The 21660-nt window shown below is 36.6% G+C and overlaps 1 protein-coding gene and 1 non-coding gene across 3 annotated transcripts in view; both read left to right on the top strand.

Moving 5' to 3' along the window:
* The first annotated feature begins 7196 nt into the window (after positions 1 to 7196).
* The window catches only part of IARS1 (isoleucyl-tRNA synthetase 1), a 78933-nt gene continuing 64469 nt past the window's right edge, over positions 7197 to 21660 (top strand). Inside the window, exons 1-7 of one of the 2 annotated variants that reach the window (XM_034438539.2) lie at positions 7197 to 7708; positions 9823 to 9948; positions 10286 to 10442; positions 12034 to 12153; positions 12793 to 12875; positions 15243 to 15360; positions 19160 to 19307. In XM_034438539.2, the coding sequence (XP_034294430.1) occupies positions 9830 to 9948; positions 10286 to 10442; positions 12034 to 12153; positions 12793 to 12875; positions 15243 to 15360; positions 19160 to 19307 (745 nt within the window). In that variant the 5' untranslated portion in view covers positions 7197 to 7708; positions 9823 to 9829. The remainder of the gene's footprint in view (positions 7709 to 9822; positions 9949 to 10285; positions 10443 to 12033; positions 12154 to 12792; positions 12876 to 15242; positions 15361 to 19159; positions 19308 to 21660) is intronic. The other variant, XM_034438548.3, reaches the window with a different exon arrangement.
* LOC117660642 (small nucleolar RNA SNORA84) lies at positions 8441 to 8574 on the top strand. The gene has a single exon (XR_004589755.1). It is a non-coding gene; the product is annotated as a small nucleolar RNA SNORA84 (small nucleolar RNA).

Raw genomic sequence — 21660 nt, forward strand, 5'->3', positions numbered from 1 at the left:
AATAAACAGAGAAGCAAATTTTGCATGTTGGAAAGGTTAAGTACAGCCCTGCATTTATTACTACCTCAAATATCTAAAATTTGAATCTGGTGTGCCAGATCAGAGGCAAATAATTAGAAAATTGTTGGAGTGGATCCAGCAGGAATCTGTCTATTAAAACCTCAGAAATTTTGTTTGATTTTCTGTTTGTTGTTGAAGTGTATGTTCTATTGTGCCTAAATCAAAAGAGCTCTCTGATGCTTTAGAAAGAAGGCTAGAGAGACCTATGAGTCTGGGAAGGAATTTAAAAAGATCATCAAACAATTGTATATCATTGATTCTACTGCCTGGAAGATCATCCACAAGTGCAGAAGATTTATAACTACTGCCAACTCTCAGTGGCCAGGTCTAGCAAATTCAGCCCAAGAGCAGAATGCAAGATGCTGAAAGAAGAACCCCAGAATTTCATTATGTCACCTATAAGTAGCTCTCACCAGTAATCATATAAAAATGCCTGAGTCTACTATTGGTAAGAAGCCGCACAAATTAAATGTACATGGGAGGTGTGTCAAGATGAAACCTTTGATGACCATAAAGAATATCAAGGCAAGATTAAAGTGCCCATCAACACTTAGGAAGAGTCCAGGACTTGTGGAATGATGTTCTCTGGCCAGATAAGACAAAGGTATCATTTGGCCACACTACCAGAAGACCTATTTGATGAAAACCAAAGATAGTGTTTCATCAGAAGAGCTTGATACTAAATATAAGGCATGGTGGTGAAAATATTATAGTTTGGGGTTGCTTGGCTGCATCAGGATCTGGACAGCTTACCATGGAAGAATCCACTATGAATTCCTCATTGTACCAGAGGATGCTCGAGGATAATGTGATACCATCTATCAGAAGACTGAAGTTCAACTGAAGATTGAAACTTACAGACCTGGTAATGTGACAATGATGCCAAACATTCCAGTAAATCTTATGGTGAGATAGGTAGCATATACATTTAATAAATAGATGAATAAATAAATACACATAACTCTGGGTAGTCTACAAAAATTTCAACATTAATCTTAATTATACAGTCACATCAAGGAAAAAAAAATCAAGAACACATAAAAGATGCTTGTTTTCTTTTGCCATAATTGGAGCATATCATACAACTATTATCTTTCATCAAATTTATTACTTTCCTCTTTTAGTTTCACAAACATAGAGTAAGTTACTTCCCCCCCCCACTGCATTTAATAAGCCATGCTCTAGCACACAGGTGTCAAACACATGGACTGCAGGCCAGATGTGTCACGTGCTGGCCACACCCACATCTGGTTTAGTGAAGGGGAAAAAAGGTGTGATATGTCACGTGACGATGACATGATGACACGAGTTTGACACCCCTGCTCTAGCATGACTCTTTTTTCATTCCATCTTTCCACTTGATTATAAATTTTAGCTTGCAACAAATAGTGTCTGTATGCATAGAATCAAAATGGATTCTTACTGAGCTTGTGGCCTAATGACCAACATTTTTCAAAACTGTCAGGAGCTACCCTCCAACATTAGCCTGGAATGTTACAATTACCATGTGTATCTCTATCTTTGGTAACTTACTTTACTCATTTCTAATCTTACTAAATGGCAAATAGATAACAAATTTAGCCTTCAAAAGACTAGCGAGAAAAAATATCTAGTCAAAGTTTAATAATTTTCCCCTGAAGATATTGCCCTCTGCTGGTTTTTCTTTTTTCTTTAGAACAGACATGTTTTAATAACTCTTAACATTGCAGAATGGCTTAATCAGTTTTATTGCAAGGGGACAAAATACTTTATGAAATTTTTGAAACTGTTAAATTAATGAACTTTCTAGTAACACTAACATCCTTTCTCCCGTGTTTTGATTTGTTTAGGATGTTACATTAAAGTACCTCCATGTTTCACTTATGCTCTAAAGTTATGATGACAATTGGGACTGAGAACTCCATTACTAAGCAATATAATTATAAAATGTGGTCACATGACTGCATCGTGTAGCAATTCCAGCAAGATCAGTTGCTATTGTTAAACAAGGACCCTGCAGATAATTAAGGAAGAACCTCATGTGATTGCAACTTCCAAAACCATGGTCATGTTGCCTGGAACTGCTATCACATGATCAAGGGAACACTATATCAGCTGGAACTCTGAGAATCCTAACTAACCCTAACCTTAACCAGGTGTATTGAGTAGCAAGGAAGATGCTAATTATCTCATTGTAGAAAATACTTTTCTGTGAATTCAGAGAGAGATTTCAAAGCGAATTCTATTGGAAGGTTCTCAATCTTAGGGCTGAACTGAGTAAATGGAAGACTCAGAAGAAGCAAGTTGCATTTTCATTTCAAATGGTTTTGTACATTTTTTTTCAATGGTGTCTTGATAATTATATTTATTATAGGTACTAATTGGGTAATGCAATGAATATAGATCAGTTACTCAACAGTGTCATAAAATTGGGTTGATCCTTAAAAATGACAAAGATAGACTTTTTGTAGGATGATCTGTTCTGAACCTAGTCCTTCAGATCTTCCAAAGATGTATCGATCACTCCTGTAATCACATCTATCCACCTGACTGGCCGTCCTCTTCTTTTTCCTTTTACCTTTTCCGGTATTAGTACCTTGACCAGAAAAACTAGGGTTTGCATAAGGCAGGGGTGTCAAACTTGTGGCCTGCGGGCCGGATGCATCACATGCTGGCTCCACCCCTGCCCAGGTTTAGCGAAGGGGGGAGCCTTGCTGGTGCAGCAGACTAAAGTGCTGTTAAGTAGCACTGAGCTGCCAGCTGCCTGCAATTACTGCAAGTTCAAATCTCACCAGGCTCAAGGTTGACTCAGCCTTCCATCCTTCCGAGGTAGGTAAAATGAGAAACCGGATTGTGGGGGCAATAAACTGACTTTGTATTAAAAAGAACACCGCTTGGGGGGGGGGCAAAAGCCCTACTAAGCAGGTATATACAAAAGTATGAAGGCTATTGCTTAATGCATTGTAAGCCGCCCTGAGTCTCTGGAGAAGGGCGGCATATAAATCGAACCAATAAATAAATAAATAAATAAAAGTCCTGATATGTCACATGACACTGCCGTGACGACACGAGTTTGACACGCCTGGTATAAGGCATCTGAAGTATGATAATTTGAGCCTGGTCATTTGTGCCTTGAATGAGAACTTTGGGTTGAATTGTTTGATGATCTATATGTTTTCTTAGCTAGATTAGTCATGTGAATGTTATTTAAACAATGAAAAATAATGGGCTCAAAAATTGCTTTCAGGAGCCAGGAGCCCTAGTGGTGCAATGGTTAGAATACAGTATTGCAGGCAAACTCTGTCCACAGCTTGGAGTTCGAGCCTGACAGGGCTCAAGGTTGACTCAGCCTACCATTCTTCTGAGGTTGGTAAAACGAGGACCCAAATTGTTGGAGGCACTATATATTGACATTGTAAACCTCCTAGTTGTGTAAAGCATTATGGGGCTGTATATAAGCCTAAATGCTATAGCTATTCTGTCTTAAGCCTCCACTCACATTTATAAATCCTTCCCCAGAGTTCACCACTGTACTCTTTATCAGAAAGAGACTGGAAATTAAAATTTGGAAGGCCTTTTATGTAACAAAGCAGCTTTCAGCATTTTCCAAAAACTTAATGTTTCCTGCTGTGCTCTTACAATTATATACCTATGTACCTAAATTATATGGCCCTGTGCAAAATGTTAAGTCCCTTTATTTATCAATCAGAAAGTGGAGAATCAAGTATATGCCTTCCGTCCCCATCTCCTACTGAGAGATGTCTTCAAACTGGTTGAATCTAAAGTATGCACTGCCACGAAAGACTGCTTATGCTATTTTATTTTGTACATTATCTATACTGTATCTCAAAATACATGGACAGAATGAACCACAAGCAAAGAAGTTGTTTCAGGGTTGCATTCTTCATGATTTAACTTTCTGCTGCTTGCAGGAAGAAGTTAACAATGATTAAAACATGTGACTGCTTGCTTCATATTCAGTGACTCCTCTTGTTTTTATTACATCACTGCTTTAACAGTTCACTTACATACCTGACGTTTTTAAGTACATTGCCAACTTCTCTTGAGATTACTCTTCTAAGATCTTAGATATATTTATTTTTAAACCACTTATAAGGCAAGAAGTATCCTCTCTTTTTATTGAACCAGTTCTACCACAGATTAAAACAAGCAAAACTTGCATCAAAAAAATTAAATTTAGCATGGTGCATTTGCACCATTGGCTTGGGAGGTATAGTAGTTAAGGTATAGTCTTGAGTGTCATATTAAACCATTTTGGTTGGACAGCAATCTGAACGAAGAAAGGGAGCATGGAGCACTTGAGTACACTCCCATAGCACCTTACAGAAATTGCATCTTTTCCTGCAGCAGCTTAGGAAAAGCCAAATTTAATATATACCTGCTGATAGGCATATGTTGTGCCAAATGCTCCACCTTACCATTAAAATGTTAATCATGCCCATCTCTATTAATCACCCTTTTGCCATTCCTTGAAGGAGACAATTTTTTTTAGTAAAAATGTGCTCATTTTTACCTCATTGTGTTTGAATTGTGATGATAGCATTTGAAACAAAAATATTTTTAGAAGAGCTAAATATTTTGAAAATATTGCAAATGGAAATAATTCTATGATTTCAAGACTTCCTTGTCCTGAAATGAGAAATGATGATCAGGAAGTGCTGAGATAAATAAGGGTATGGCAGGTAAATAATATAGTCAAATGTTAACTCTTAAGATGAGTGACAGTAGCACATAGCAACTCTTCAGAACACACCCTCTATTGGTAGTTCCATGTATGTGCAAGCACACAGGAAAAAAAATGCTCTAATGGTGATACTAGACACACATCCAGTAATGCAGTTTACTTTTAAATCTTTTAATATGTCACCTAATCCTGATAAAAGAAAAATTTAGAGCAATCAGCAGAGGTGTAGTGCAGGGAGGGAGATATAAATTCTGAAGTTTATTTCGGAACAACTCCAAGTGCCAATTTAACATATAGACTGTTTGCTCCAGCAAGTAAAGTAAAATCAGGAAAAGGTAGCAAATGTATCCAAGTAAAAGCATGGTTTAAAGGATGTCAGATGAATTATAAAAATAAGGAAGGCTAGATTTATTTTTTATTTGACAAGGTTCCTCCAGTACTTCATGCTGATAGTTAAATTCTCTACAATATTGTTTGCATTCCCAATCAAATAAGTGTTATATTCCAGGACAGATTTCCCCCCCCCTAAATCTCAGTATAGTACTTTAAAAACAAAAACAAACTGAGCTTTTATGGTTAGAAGTAAACATTGACACTAAGTAAAGGAAACACTAAGAGAAGCTTATTTGGCTACTTTATGATTCAAGATAGTATGCTAGCCTAAAACTGGGTTAGTTGAAACAAACTATAGTTAAGAACCCTAGATAAGTGTGTGATGCAATGAACTTCTTGACCCAAGTAATCACACCAAAGGAAAGACAAGAATTGTGTTCTTTTCACAATTTTTGGTGAAACAAAATTCACCAAAATGGTAATTCAAACAAAAGTTTTGAATAGTTAAATGTTTTGAAAATTGGTACAAAGGAAAATGCAGCCTCCCTGTATCTTCTATATGGCAGATTCCCTCTTAATATTATTTTCTTGGGATTATGGTGTGTGGTTTTTTTTTTTTTTTTGCTTTAATTTATATGCCGCCCTTCTCCGGAGACTCAGGGCGGCTTACAATGCGTTAAGCAATAGCCTTCATACTTTTGTATATTTATACAAAGTCAGCTTATTGCCTCCACAATCTGGGTCCTCATTTCGCCTACCTTTGAAAGGATGGAAGGCTGAGTCAACCTTGAGCCTGGTGAGATTTGAATCTGCTGTAATTGCAAGCAGCAGTTGTTAATAACAGTGTTTTAGTCCACTGTACTACAGGCTCTTCTCTGAATACCGAACAGAAAATTGACACCTTATACAAGTGGTCCTTGATTTATGACGACAAATGAGCCCCAGATTTCTGTTAAGTGAACTTTGCCCCATTTTACGACCTTTCTTGCCACAGTTATGTGAATCACTTCAGTTGTTAAATTAGTAACAAGGATGTTAAGTGAATCTGGATTTCCCATTGACTTTGTCAGGTCACAAAAAGGGACCACGTCGCCCTGGGACACCGCCACTATCATCAATATGAGCCAGTTGCCAAATATCTGAATTTCTATCACGTGTCCGTGCAGATGCCATAACAGTTGTAAGCAATGGTTGGATTCAAATAATTTAACAACCGGTTCTCTGCCTGTAGTGGAATGGAAGGACTAAAAAACATTCCCAGGCCAGTCAGAGACAGCTTTATTGCGCAAGGTTCAGAGCCAGATTTGTACCTGAAGCTTTGAACAAAGAAAGAACTCTGATACAATGGTTTTTATACATTTCTAAGACAAAGGATTCAGTGAGATCATACATTTTCCATATATGGTTAATCATGAGATCATACATCCGATTTTCCTTCTATGGTTACATACACTGTATAATAAGTTCATCTAATTACTTAAAGCATTAATCTTAGTTTACAAAATTATCTTAGCCACACAACTTTTCTTAAGTGCTCAGAGTTGCTAATGGGAGAGTTACTACTGTCCTTGGGTAAATTCATTGGATTAAGTAACTCTTTGTAACATATAGGTCTTTGTGTCATTCACAGTCAGGTCACTCAGATGTTTTTCCATATAGCAGTCCTTTCCGTGACATCTAGGTCTCAGAAGATATATTACCACTTAAAGGGGTTTAACTGTTTGTTAATGTAATTTCCAACAAGCACTTTCCTCTCTTATAATAATGTGAATAGATAGGGTCTCTCAGAGTTCATGTATCCAAGCACGTCTTCCCCTTATAATAATGTGAATAGAGAGGGTCCCCCAGAGCCCATATATCTGACTCTGTATGATTCCTATTTTATTCACATTATTTCTTTTATCTACATTATTCTTTATTTGCTATTTACCTCATGCCCTAATGATTTCTTCCAACAACCAGTTCACCAAACTGCTCAGAAAGTTAACAACCGGTTCTTCCAAAATGGTGCGAACTGGCTGAATCCCACCACTGGTTGTAAGTGTGAAAAATGGTCATAGGTCACTTTTTTCAGTACCGCGGTAACTTCAAACGGTCACTAAATGAACTCTTGTAAGTCGAGGCTTCTCCGGTGAGCTGCAAATACTTTTATTTTATTTTTTCTCCCTTGGAGGCATTCGGGATACATCTCAGAATTTAAGACTTATCCCTGGATCACTGGTAATCGGGATTCCGAAAGGATCGTAACCGAACGTTCGGAATTGTCTCCAGGTTCCATTCGCCACATTCTACGCCTCTAACGCGGCCTCCTCCGCGCCTCCTCTTCAACGCCAACCGGTTTTCCGCGGCGAGCAAAACGGAAAGAGCAGCCGACGCCTTTTAGGTGCGAAGCCGCCGCTTGACGCCCTTCTCCCTCTTGGCTGAGAGGAGTTAACAGTTGCTCGGGGCCGGCGTGTCCTACCCAATCCGGGGCCGCCTTGTTTGCAGCCTATGGACGGGAGAGATGGGAGCAGCCGCGAGTGGATAGGCGGTGGGTTTCTTTTTCGACTTCCTGTCATGCTTTCTCTTGCTCTGGAGTTGCATCATTTTTCTAGCCGGTCGCCGGGTTGCAGCTGCTGGGCCTAGAAGCAGGTGAGGCGATCGGTGTCTTAATGGAAGAGCGTTTGGGGGAAGCAGAAAGAGAGAGGGGTTGGCGGGGAAAAGGGGCGGCGGCGCCGGCTTTCTTTATTTTGTGCCGTCTATTAGGAAAAACCCCTAGTCGAAAGGTAGGTGGAGAACTGCTGATGAGGATCGAGAATTTTAGAAAAATTCGAACACTCCTTTTGAAGAAAAGCTGAAATGTCATTCCTTCTTCAGAATCCAATACAGCGATAACCTTCGGCGCTCTTCAACCGGCTCCTGATTCTATAATCGTGCTGATTGAAAATTGTGGGAATTAAATTCTGACGCATCAGATCGGGCAAAAGTGGCGCAAGGGTGTTAAATGGATACAGGGACAGCCACGCTCATCCACGCCCATGCATAAAACGTCAAGTGAAATATTCCGCTAAAATACATGCAAAATAGTTGCCTCTGAACTTACGGTTTTTTATTGCATTGTCTTAATATTTATTATATACTGCTCAAACAAATAAAGGGAACACAAGCAGAAGACATCCGAGATCGGAATGAATGAAATAGCCTTATTAAATACTTTGTTCTTTACATGCAGTAGTTTACACACTGCTCAAACAACTAAAGGGAACACAAAACTACTGTATGTAACGAACAAAGTATTTAATAAGGCTATTTCATTCATTCCGATCTCGGATGTCTTCTGCTTGTGTTCCCTTTATTTGTTTGAGCAGTGTATTTAAAATACGTGCCCTGTGGTTCCTGAATACTGTTGTCTCAGTGCAGTGTTTCAGGTGGTAGAAATGGGCCAAAAATAAATACTCTGGCATATGCATGGAGTCTGATATTTTAGCAGCCTCCATAGCCCGGTCATTGTTACATTGCTTTCTTGCTACAGGTGCAGTTCTTTACTGCAGCAAGAATAGTGAATCACTTAAGAGCGGTGCCTGTGTGTGCTTGGTTGTTTTTTTTTTCCAGGAGGGGAAAAATATCCTTTCAGTAAGCAATACGGGGATATTTGAGACCAAACCAGTATATCTAAAAATTATAATGAAGGGGTGCGGTGGGAAGAATATCTACATCGTGTTTGCTTTGCAAATAGGCAAGTGTGCTTTGGCATGCCAAATGATTGCCTCTGTTTGGTGTGTCTTTTGCTGATGGTACTTAAATAAAACAGGGAATTTCCATTGCCGGTTTGGGATACGTTTGGCATTCAACTTAAATCCTTGGCTTATTTGTTTTCTAAGAAGTTGGAATGTGAAGTCAGCCTTTGGCTTTTGCTTCCAATTTCTGGCCAGTGACAGGCTTGGAATTCTAGTTTGTATGACATAATTTTTTTTAAGAAAATAAGTGCTTAAGATTTCCTGGTTTTATTTAGTGAAATGTGCAGCTGATGCCTGGACTTGTTTTTGTTTGGGGGAGGGGGTTGGGCATCATGTAGAAGTGGATGAACCTAGCTAATTTTCAGCATGTGCTGTCATATTACATTCATACATACATACATTCATTTGGGGGGGGGGAATCTATGACAGCAACCTATCTGAACATGTTGGTGTTGAATGGTGGAAAATTATTTAAGCATCTAGTAATACATGAGGGTGGAGCTCTAGAGCTTCATAAAATCATTAGATGGGCAGAGCATTGTGCCTAGGTTGCGTTCCTAGACAAGCCAAGTTGGAGAGACATGCAGCATGCAACAGTACACTTGTTCATTCATAACAAGTACAGATTCTGAATGGAATGGTGCATATTTACAATGAATAACGCTGGCTTTGTATTACAGTACATGCAAATAGATTGCCAGCAGAGTCCTTGTAACATACAACCAGCATTGTTGTCTTAAGTACTCATGCTTTTTTGCTTATAATATTTAATCAGAAAGCTATTAACTGCTAGCTGTATATTAGCTCATTTTGCCCACTTTAGGAATTACAGTCCTAAACATTAAGGAGAAAGATAATTGAGCAAATAGTCAATAATTAATTCCATATATATTAGGACTCATTTCTGACTAGACATGTTCTGTGATGCAGCAGTTTTAAATACACGTCTGAATTATTGTCAATTTACTTGACATGCAGAAATTATATAATGATATTTTAACCTTTTGAGTATTGCTTTGTTTCGGGTAGGAAGAGGATGATTCAGCAAGTCCCAGAGAACATAAACTTTCCAGAGGAAGAAGAGAAAATACTGCAGCTTTGGAACACACTTAATTGCTTTCAAGAATGTCTCAAGCAGTCAAAAAATAGACCTAGGTAAGAAAGTACATTCCCAGGAATGTAATAATTCTTATAAACAGATGACAGTTATTATCCTTATTCATAGATCTTTTCTTTTGAAGCTTGATATCTGAATTGTGTACTATAACATTTCTCTCTCTCTCTCTCTCTCTCTCTCTCTCTCTCTCTCTCTCCCTCTCCCTCCCTCCCTCCCTCCGTGTGTGTGTGTGTTTATATCTGCCTGCCTGTCTGCCTGCCCGCTCATCCCCCCCCACTCTCAATAAAAACCAAAAACTTCAAATAATCAAAAAGCTGATTATAATGTGAAGGATGTTGTGCTTTTAAATTCTATGCATTTTTTTTTGTTTCCTAGGTTTACATTCTATGATGGTCCTCCATTTGCCACAGGGCTTCCGCATTATGGCCACATACTTGCAGGAACCATTAAAGACATAGTAACTAGATTTGCTCATCAGAGTGGGTTTCACGTTGACAGAAGATTTGGCTGGGATTGCCATGGTTTGCCTGTGGTATGTTTAACAAACACATATCTTTGTTTCAATATATTATTGTTTTGGTTATCCGCTGTCAATCGATTGAAGCTTTGCAACTACACTGATAGAGATCACTGATCCGAATTGCTTTCATCACAAAAAGGGTGACTTAATTGCTTTGATGTCAGTTCAATCTATAAAAATAGCAAAGGCAACCCAACAAACTGGAGCCAGTTCAATCAGAGTTTGATTCTTCATTCAAATAATAATTTTGTAGGTTGGAAAAAATAAACCCTTTAAAGGACTTCTTTGGAATTTGTTTACAATTAGTGCTTCAATCTGTGTCTCGAAAAATAACCTCTGAAGGATCAGCTACATCCAATGCTTCATAATTGGGCTTTTATAACTTTGTGGAGTTGTTGGTGCTCTTTGAGCTTGTTTGCTTGCAGACATTTAATTACTAGAGTGGGTAACATTTTCCACTGCTTTTGTGACCTTAATATTTCTTTACATTATCCTCCTACCCACTATGCCTAGGTGTTACTATCTATGCCTGAGACTTTACCTACATATATGTATACACACGCACACACACACAAGTTGTACATATAATTATGTAAATAATATATAGAGGTGACATGAAGAGGGTGATTTGTTGCCAAGCTCTGCAGACAGTCCTCGCTTAACAATAATTGAAACTGGAATTTCTGTTGCTAAGCAATATGATCATAAAAGGCAATGTCACATGGCTGCCCTTAGCATAAGCAATCCCAGTAGTTCCTATTGTTGTCATTAAGTGAGGATCATGGGATCTCCTTGCAACTTTGCCAACTTCCAACAACAAATCATGGAGAAGATGGCTTGGGGCCTGGATATTTGCTTATATTCAAGTCTGCCTATTTCCGATAGAATCTGCCCACCTAATGCATACAGAAGGATATCTGTATTACCCAGAAGCGAGCTCCCTTTGTAGAAGAATTTGGCCTCATCTCCCATTTTGAAACCTTGTAAATACCTGATTGTTCTGGAAGGCCTCTGAAGATTAGTGGAATGACTGCTGAATAAGATACTGCATGTTGAATTTCATATTGTCGGTTGGTGTACCATTGTATCTATGGTACTAGATTAAGTTTATTAGTGTTACGGTATACTGTGTTTGCATTTATATGTTGTTGACTAGAGGCAATTTTAAAATTAATCTGATTGAAGTAATATACCTTTGTTAATAAATGAAGTACAAAATTTAATAATTTAATTTAATAATTTAATAATCTAGAAACCGTAAACATGAAAACCCATTTTAGGACATTGTTATATTTGTTATTAGAGTGTAAAGATTACTTTTAAAGGTCTTTGGATTGCAAAATCAAATGTTACTGATTTTGTAGTTATTTCAACTTTGTAGAACTGTGCAATCTGAACTTAGCTTAGTCTTTTATAAAAGTTATGTGCCAGATGGCCTGTGTATTTACAGCCTTTTTTTTTTTGCAAAAAGCAGTAAAAACATTTTGCTTATACTTACCAGTTTTTACTGTCTGTCAGACATCTCCCTCTCCCTCCCTCACCTCTATTAATTCTGTCTGTGCCTATCTGATTATTCTGTCTGTCATGTTTTTGATTTCCTTAGGAATATGAAATTGACAAAGCACTAGGCATCAAAGGACCAGAAGATGTTGCAAAAATGGGGATTGCAGAATATAATCGCAACTGTCGAGGAATTGTGATGAGATATTCCCAAGAATGGAGAGTAAGTAAGAAAAAATATTGCTGGTTCATGCTTTTTATTGCAGATTTCCCCCCCTATTCTTTACACTATTTTAGATGTTTATTAGCTGATTCAAAAAGCATGGCTTGTTAATGTTGAATAGGAGATTGATTACTTCTGTAGTTCTCCTTGCTTTCAAACGTGGCTAACTGTAAGCTGCTAAATTTTAAACATTGTGCAGGCACACACGCCTGCACGTGCGCACACGCACGCACACACACACACAGAGAGAAACCAAAACCTCTGGTTGCATAGAATTATCCAGTTGTTAAAAATCCATTTTCAGTTTCATTGAGGTCTGATTGTTGGGTATTAATTATTATGGCATCAGAATGCTATTTGCAATAGTTTCAGTGGGATAAGAGCATGGGCACCATTCTGTTCCTCTGTCAAGAATTATGCTGTAATAAAGCACAATTCTGCAAACACTGCATACTATGTGAATTTATTTTTTAACATTTCAAAACAAAGTTGTTCCTGAAAATATTTTTATTTTACCACCAAGGAAAATTGGTCTCCCCCTTTTTCTTCAACAGAAACAAACAAACAAACAATTAATTGTACATGCTGTGTCCATGCTATGTTGAGCTGTAATGTATGTTGTATTTAATGTCTTTTCAGACCAGTGTTACAAGACTTGGGCGGTGGATTGATTTTGACAATGATTATAAAACTCTTTATCCAGAATTCATGGAGTCTGTCTGGTAGGCATTCTTTAACTTCTTGAACTGTTTATGTTGTATTTATGTGCCTTTTAAAGCCAAATTCCTCCATCAGCTATGTTCTGGGGCTGGTTGCTTGATGGTTTTTCCTTTAAGGGGGAATAATATTAGCAGAAGAGTCCAATTCAATGATGTTAGTCATTTCCTATAAAGCCCTATATGGCATAGGGCCAGCTTACCTACGGAACCAGCTTTGCCCCATTACATCAGTCCGTCCCACTCGTTCAGGCAGGGAAGGCATGCTACAGACCCTGTCAGTCAAAGAATTCAGACTGGCAGGGTCAAGGAAGCCGTTGCCCCTGCTTTGTAGAACATCTTGCTCTCAGATACGAGGAAGGCCCCAAATCTCTTGGCCTTCTGTAAAAGGGTCAAAACTTGGCTGTGTAGTCTTGCCTGGGGGCCACAGGGGCCACACAGTCATGGGGCTATTTGGCCCCATGAGACCCTCCCCCTGTCTGTATTTACAACTCGGTCTCCTCATCTTGGATATCTCCATCTCTTGCAATTTTATAATGTTACTTTACCCTTTAAACATTTTTAATCTTAAATTATTCGGTTTTCAATGTTTTATTGTATTGATTAAATAGTGCAACTCCCAGAGCCTCTCTGTGTGGAAGTTGGCTAGTTAAGTTTAATATATAAACAAACAAATAAATTACTTGTAAATTGAAACAAATAAGAAGGCAGTGGCAAACTTCCAAAAATGCTGCCAAGAAAACTGCAGGGATAGGCACAAATATGTGTGTCCCCCTTTGAGTCTTTGTTGATTCCTGCTGCCTGCCTGGACAAGTCCCTTTTTAGCAAGATATTGGAAATGGTTTGCCTTTGCTTCATTCCTAGGACAGTGTCTGGTCCAAATTCACCAACCTGTCTTGGGCCTAAGATGGAACTAGAGGGCACAGTTTCCTAATTTCTAGCCTGCTGCTTTAATTACATTAAACTGGCTCACATATCTCTTTTTAGAGATATGCCAGAGTTATGCAAAACGCAAGCTTATTTTTGCAAATCTGACTTTATTCTGGTATTGTTATACGTATATACAGTATTACAAGTGAGTTCAAATGTTAAAATAATTGAAAAAGGTTGGTGTGGAATTTCATGTTCTTGTACTTGGAAAAAATTCCACAAGAGGGACTAGTTGGTTTAAATTCATGCGTTGCTAAGGGTTCAGTCTGTGAGTGTCCTATTATATTATGCCTTTATTTTCACCCGATTAGCCATTTATTCTTCGGAAAAGGGACATAAAATCACCTTCATATTTCATAAATGCATATTGAACTATGCTGATTATATTGCTTTGGCATGGTAATTTACTGCTGCAGAGTGTGATTAACCAAATATAAAACAGGTAAGTGTGCTTTTAGGGGGAAGCATTTTAAATGCAAATAGCATTAAACAGTAGGAGGCTTATCATTATTTGGATTACAACAGGTATGGAAAGGGGATTTAATTTCTCCAGCTATGGTCCTAAGGGGAAAAAAAATGAAACAGAATTTGAGTTTGTAAGATCTTTATTTTTGGGAGCATTACACCTGGAGAAGAAACAGTCGAATTACCTTTCTATGGTTGGCAGTCATCATCATCATTATCAGCTCTGTGTAATTAAATAAAATCTATATAATAAATGCAAAGAAATGTTTAATCTAGTGCTAAAAGTGGTTTATGCAGATTCTATCTTCATTTTTATGTGTGCCAGCAATAAAAGCCACATTTCCAGCTTACCTCACATACAGTAGCTTTAAACTGGAGGCCTATTAACAATGTGCTCTGCTGCCTTAAATTTGGCCAGGTTATCTTTACGATTAATTCATTCTAGGATGGCTGCAGAGTGCAGATGGGAATACGCTTTTCTATTTAAGAAGAACAAGGCAAAAGATGAAAAAGTAGCAGAAAACAAATTATAAGGGTGAAATGAACGTTCAGATATGGATGGCAGAGCAATTCTGCAAAGGGATGTGATAGGACTCATGTTGAGGTATGAAGAAAATTGAAATAGGCATGGACTTGACAACACTTTTATCCAAGGCTACAGAATTAGCTCAGAAGAATGAGGAAAAGCTTTTACGTTCCTAGTCCAATGCCTTCTCTACTATACCAACCTGGCTCTTATATACCCAATATCATGATTGTTCTTTCTGGGAAGATATGGTACTGAAGATACCATATATATACTGCTCTGAAGATACTGAACTGAAAGATGCAGTTTTAAAGAAAATCTTCACATTAAAATCTATTGAGAAAGAAACTTTTTCTTGGAAGAGATTATGAATTTGCCTTCTGTATGTTCTCTTTTATTTCTTTTAAGCTAACAAGTCTATTTTTGAATACTTCAATTATGTTGTTTTGTAGGTGGGTTTTCAAACAGCTGTATGACAAAGGATTGGTATACCGAGGAGTTAAAGTTATGCCCTTCTCAACTGCATGTAATACACCCCTTTCCAACTTTGAGTCTCACCAGAATTATAAGGTACAGTGCTTTATATCTTGGATGGAACTGTATAGTGGCAAAATTACATATAAGTTTGAAAATATTAAATAGCCTTTTAAGGATGGAGAATATATTCATTCCTATTTAACAGACTTGTGAAAGCATTGTGCCTGACTTTAAAAAAAAATTGAACGGGAATACAGGTATGGCGTATTCAAACCAAAATGCCAATGTTTATTTAACATTAATACACCTTTATTTAAAACAATGCCTTGGGGTTCCTTACCGACCCCAGAGGCTTTATTAGAGAACATTATTAAAGTGCTGCAGTCCAGTGATTTGTTTAGAAGTATGCCTATTCATTTATGAAGAAAAAAAGAAAGATAAATAGAAGGTGAAGAGAAAGAGTATAACAAGCGAAAACAGGTACTAGGAAACAAGCTTTACAACTGTGGTTGTGAGAAGCTACCTGTCATGACAGCCATTTTGTAAATCCTCTCACAGTAGCTGTAAATATCTGCCTTTCTTCACATGGAAGTTGTGTGCAAATATTCATAACACGCATATCTGGAACTTCAAGGGCTGATTGTAAGCATTACTTGTTCAGTTCTGTCATAACTTCAAATCGTCACCGAACAAGTGGTCAGTAAGCGAGGACTATACCAACCAAAGTTTGTTTAATGTAAGATTTCCTGTGAACTATTCCTATATGACTCAAGTGTTTGAACTGAATATCTTAAACATTTTTTTTTCAATTAATTTTGGGAGGGAAAAAGAAATATTTTATTTGCTTAAAAAAGATGCTCAACATATCCTTCTGACATAACCATCTCCAGCCTTTGGAGGGCTTTTCTTGTAATAACTGGAGAACAGGCTGAATTAGTCCAGCTAATTCAGCAAGTCCTGGAGGGAAAGAAAAGAAAAAAAAAGGGGGGAAGAAAGGGTTCACCTGATTGCTGCCAGGTTTTTCTTCCATGAAATGAGTTATTCAACAAGCTTGTGATGTCTTTGACCTTCCCAAAATGAGTTATTCAATGCCTTCTTGGGTTTTTTCCCCCCTCAAAATGGCTTTTGTTGCAATATAATGTGCACAAATGACTATTGTCTTATTTTGACACACTCTGTGTTCTTGAAAACTGGCTTATTCTGGAAGGAGACATGCAAAGAGAAAAATACTGTAGCTCATAGATATTGCTACAAAAGTGGCATTTATTGTGCAGTATGCCCAACAAATGCCCAACTATACTTGGTGTTTCCTAAATCAATCGAGTGCTGGCAGTTTACAACATTGCTGAGAAGCCCATGCAATTGGAAATCATATAACAACCAGAAAAGTGTATTGGCATCTTGGTTGTTGATTTTGCTTTGAGTTCACAGAAACCTCTTAAGGAAGTCCTCAACTCTGCCATGAATAGATTCAGTGTCAAATAAAAGTTACTTAAAGTTAACACACACACACACACACACACACACACACACACACACACACATATATTTATATTTATATTTATATTTATATTTATATTTATATTTATATTTATATTTATATTTATATTTATATTTATATTTATATTTATATTTATATTTATATTTATGGAGAGCTTGTTTGGTATAGTGGTTAAGGTACCAGTCTAGAAACTAGGAGATGTGAGTTCTAGTCCTGCATAGGCATAAAAGCCGGCTGAGTGACTCTCTCATCCCAACTTACCTCACAGGGTTGTTGTCAGGAAAATAGGAGGAAGGAGGAGTATTAGGTATATTCACTACCTTGGCTTAGTTATAAAAATCAAGGTGAGATTAAAATATGTATATCCAGAATCAGGAAGAATCAGCAAGATGACTACATTCAAAGGAGAAAAGGACTTCTTCATTTTTTTAAAGTGTAGAAGAAGGAATTTCGGCAACAGCTGTTGACGTGCCTATTTTTCAAAAACCATTGCAAATGCAGAAGTTGAAGCCATGATGTAACTTGCTTGCCGTTCCCTTAATATCATGTGTGAATATGATGCTTATTCCTTGTTTGGTAAATGTTTTAAAAAAGCCATGGCTTGTTGCAACCAAATGCATTTGCCTTAGATATTTTTTATTTTTTTATTATTAAATTTATTTGCTTTCTATCTCACGGTCCAAGGTGACTCTGAGCAGCCAGCCTGATAACTGCAGCTTGCAAGCCTGAGAAAAGTCACAGCTGCTTAAAGGAGTTGCAGACAAGTGATAGATTTACATTTTGCATGCAATGAAACATTTTTGCCTTTGTAAAGCTCCAGTGCTTATATTTTGGCCACAGTTAAGATCTGATATAAATGATAGAGATGCTGGACAAATTTGGATTTTTGGCCAAATGTTTTTTCCTCCGCCAATTTTACTTGTTGGCAGATTTTAGTTTGAAGAATTTTGAATTATTGTGATTAAATGATATTAAATTAAATTTATCTTTTAGGAGAAACATACACTTGATTTCTTAGTGTTACATTAGATCAAGGATAACAGAAAACACATGCAGTTTGGAAAAGGGGAACATTGTTGCTTTTGTAATGAATGTATTCCCTTATTTATAAATACATTTATATGTTTATATGCCACCTGCTTTGAAACACTTGAGTCAGATTATAAGGAAAGAAGGAAATACAAATATATAAACAACATATATACAACTAATAACAAAAATCTATAAGAAAGGCCTACCACATAAGATTGCAAATATTGTTATACTAGCTAATCTCTTGGCAAGAAATAGGAAAGGAGCATTTCTTAATTCTTTTCTTGATCTATTATGGGATTTATGGGATAAAAAACCTGGTGGATTTACAGCTCAATTTGGGAATTTAAAAATAAAAATAAAATGTGTGAAAGGAATAGAATAGAATAGAATAGAATAGAATAGAATAGAATAGAATAGAAACAGAAACGAAACAGAAACAGAAACAGAAACAGAAACGAAACAGAGTTGGAAGGGACCTTGGAGGTCTTCTAGTCCAACCCCCTGCTTAGGCAGGAGGTTTACACCACTTTACACCACTTCAGACAAAAGGTTATCCAACATCATTTAAAAAATTTCCAGTGTTGGAACATTCACAACTTCTGGAGGCAAGTTGTTCCACTGATTAATTGTTCTAACTGTCAAGAAATTTCTCCTTAGTTCTAAGTTACTTCTCTCCTTGATTAGTTTCCACCCATTGTTTCTTTTCCTACCCTCAAATAATAAATGTATTAGAAAACATAGAAGACCCTCAAAATAAGAGTTGGGATTTTATTAGATCTTGGTATATGACATCTATATACATTTTGAGGTGCTTATATGCTTTCTTGACATTTTAGGATTTCAGAAAATGTTTTCCAAACCTCAATTCTAATTGCTAGGGACTCGGCAAAAGTAGAATTATTTACATAATTATTTGAAGAATAGTGGATCAGTTTTTGATTAAGGATTAAACACAACAATTGTTTGTAAAATATATTTTAGATACATTGGATTTTAAAACTGCATTAAGATTTCTTGGGTTTATGTTGTCGGTCAGAATTAAATCAATGCAAACTTCTGTGCCTGTAACTTAAATTATTATTTTTGCTTCCAATTTGAAAATTCTATCAATATTTAGATAATTAACATAGAAAGTTTTTATTTTACCACAGGGCCATCAGTTTAATGCAGTTTTAAAAACTTTGTTTGCCTTTGATGTGATTCATAAATAGTCATAAATAATGACTATAATTATATAGTATAATAATGAAATATTATTGGTTGTAACAATACTATTTCTTGATTATTTCTGTAAGTGTAAAATAACTTTAATTTTTTTCTGTTTGACTTCACCTTTCCCAAATTTTTATATTGAAGGATGTTCAAGATCCCTCAGTTATTATCACCTTTCCATTGGAAGATGATGAAAGTATATCTCTTGTTGCTTGGACAACAACTCCATGGACTCTGCCTAGCAATTTAGCCTTGTGTGTTAATCCAGATTTGCAGTATGTGAAAGTGAAAGGCAAGTGTAAAACATGAGATGGCATATAATTATTGGTTTTGTCTGGTATATGCAAATGATTTTTTAATTTGAAAAAATATCCTACTTAGTTCAATGGATGTTGCTCATCAAGTAAGAGAATATAAGATTCTAGATACTGTATTAAGGACAGTAATTTAATAATCCAGTCATGTGGAATTTTGAAATATCTTGCATTTAAAATCCACAAGATAGTTGTTTCAAGTTTGAAATGGACTGTTCCAACCTTAACCAGCACTCAGATGCTATGCTGACTATTCTGGAAGTGTTTTAAACTAGAAATGGTCCTGTTTCTAATTTGATTCAGGTATTTCAAGCTTAAAATATGGTTGTTTTGAGCTCGGAACAGCTGGAATAATTGGAACAGCCCTGGAATACTTCTAATACAGTCAGTATTGCTATTTAAATCCCTTGATTTTAAAATATTTTTCATCCTTTCTTCCATGGGTAGCTGTATTCCATGAATGAATAGTTACTGTTTGGCAGGAGGACAGGCTGTCTATAGGCACATGAACAAGTAGCTAACTTCAAGGCTGATTGTATATTTGTTTTGTCATCTTCATTTAACACCCTTTCTCCCAAGAACTTCTAGCTAATGCCATAATAAACCTTACGAAGAGTAGAAAATTAGTAATAGTTATATAAAGTGCTTTCTTTTCACACCTTCTGATTAACCTATACATGATGATTCAGATGGCATTGTAATGACACAAAGATGACTATTTGTAGGAAGCAAAGAACTTTGACTTCTTGTCAAGTACAGTTGTTTTTTTGTCCACTAAATGTCGTGAGCAAAAGAGTGAACAGCTGCTATTCAACATTTTCCTTTGCTAAATCCTATCATTCATTTCATTTCACTTTAAGTACTCGGAAATTATAGAACAGGAATAAGCAAAATAGAATTACCTCCCATAATCGGACTTAGAATGCATATAATTGAGTCTAGACATATGAGTGGTAAGGACACTTGAATTTGCAAAAATGAGAAAAGGTGTTAGATATTTGAGGAGCAATGTTTGTATTGCAGAAATTTAAAGCATTTTACTTTTAAGCTTTCTCATATTGGCTAAGCTTAAGGCCACTCTCCTGTTCTTCTATCCTTGGAGGAAATATCACCAATTTCTACAGGTGAAAACCCCTAATCAACCTTGGCTGATCTTGAAAGCTAAGCAGAGTCCAGTCTGGTTAATACTTGGATGGGTGACCACCAGAGGGCCAGAAGAAGATTTCTAAAAATATTTCAGAGGAAACATAGCAAATCATTTCTCTCCTTTTGCCAATTATTGCATGAAAGGAAACTAAGAATATAGTAAAACATTCTCAGCAAATAATTAAAAAATTATTCAGTTTTCAGATCAGCTGTTACCTTTGCTTTCTTGAGTTTACATCTGAAATTCTCTTGCCCAACTTTTGTTTACTGCTTGTATCCACTAGTAAACTGGCCTTCTTAATTCCTAACTCTTCATTGTTCTTCACATCCTACATCAAGCACTCCTTGGAAGTGTTAATGTACTTTCGATTTGTTTAAAGCAATGTATTTCAAACTTAGCAATTTTAAGATGTGTGGACTCAGCATTCTGGTTAGGTAATTCTGAGAGTTCAAGTTCACACCTTAAAATTGCCAAATTTGAAAAATGCTGGTTTAAAGGGAATAGCTTTTCCTGATAAATACATGCTTAGTGATTTCAATGCACGGCATTGAATTCAGAGTGTTGCTATACCTTGACTTCTATCCAGAGGTTTTCTGAAGGGAAGTAACAACAAGGTGTCAATCCTGGTTAATGAGTTAAAGAAGCCACCAACAAAAATCTCATTCATGTGCTGCAAGCATGTAGAGAAAGCCATTCATTAAGTCAGGTGTCAAGGCTGGTTATATCTGCCCGAAATAATAGTTTTTGATTAAGGAATAGCTAATAAATCAGTCACAGCTTTTAATATCATACTATATCACAGTAATTTTCTTTTTCCAAAACTGTCTGCATTGATTGTATTTAGTCAACAATATACCAAAGATGTTGCTACTTTTTAGCAACAAATCTGAATTTGAAAACATGTGTTACTCATTTTAACTATGACATACAGAAATATCTTGGCTCATTTCTGCTTTTTTAGTGGTCCTAGCCAACTTTTCAGTTCCTAGAAGTGAAGACAAGAGTAGCTAAAAATAAAAGAAAAACAAACTCATTCTTTGAATGAGCATGACAAGCTTAAAGTTTTTGTTCATACCTGAAATAGAATAAAGGTAAATTATTGCTTAAACTTAGATATAAATATAGTCCTGATGTTAGTATTTACACTTTCATTTTTTTTGGCCACTCTGGGATTTAACAGTATT

Source organism: Pantherophis guttatus, chromosome 2 (assembly GCF_059756535.1).
Source record: "Pantherophis guttatus breed Tessera chromosome 2, ASM5975653v1, whole genome shotgun sequence".
NCBI classification, from domain to species: domain Eukaryota; kingdom Metazoa; phylum Chordata; class Lepidosauria; order Squamata; family Colubridae; genus Pantherophis; species Pantherophis guttatus.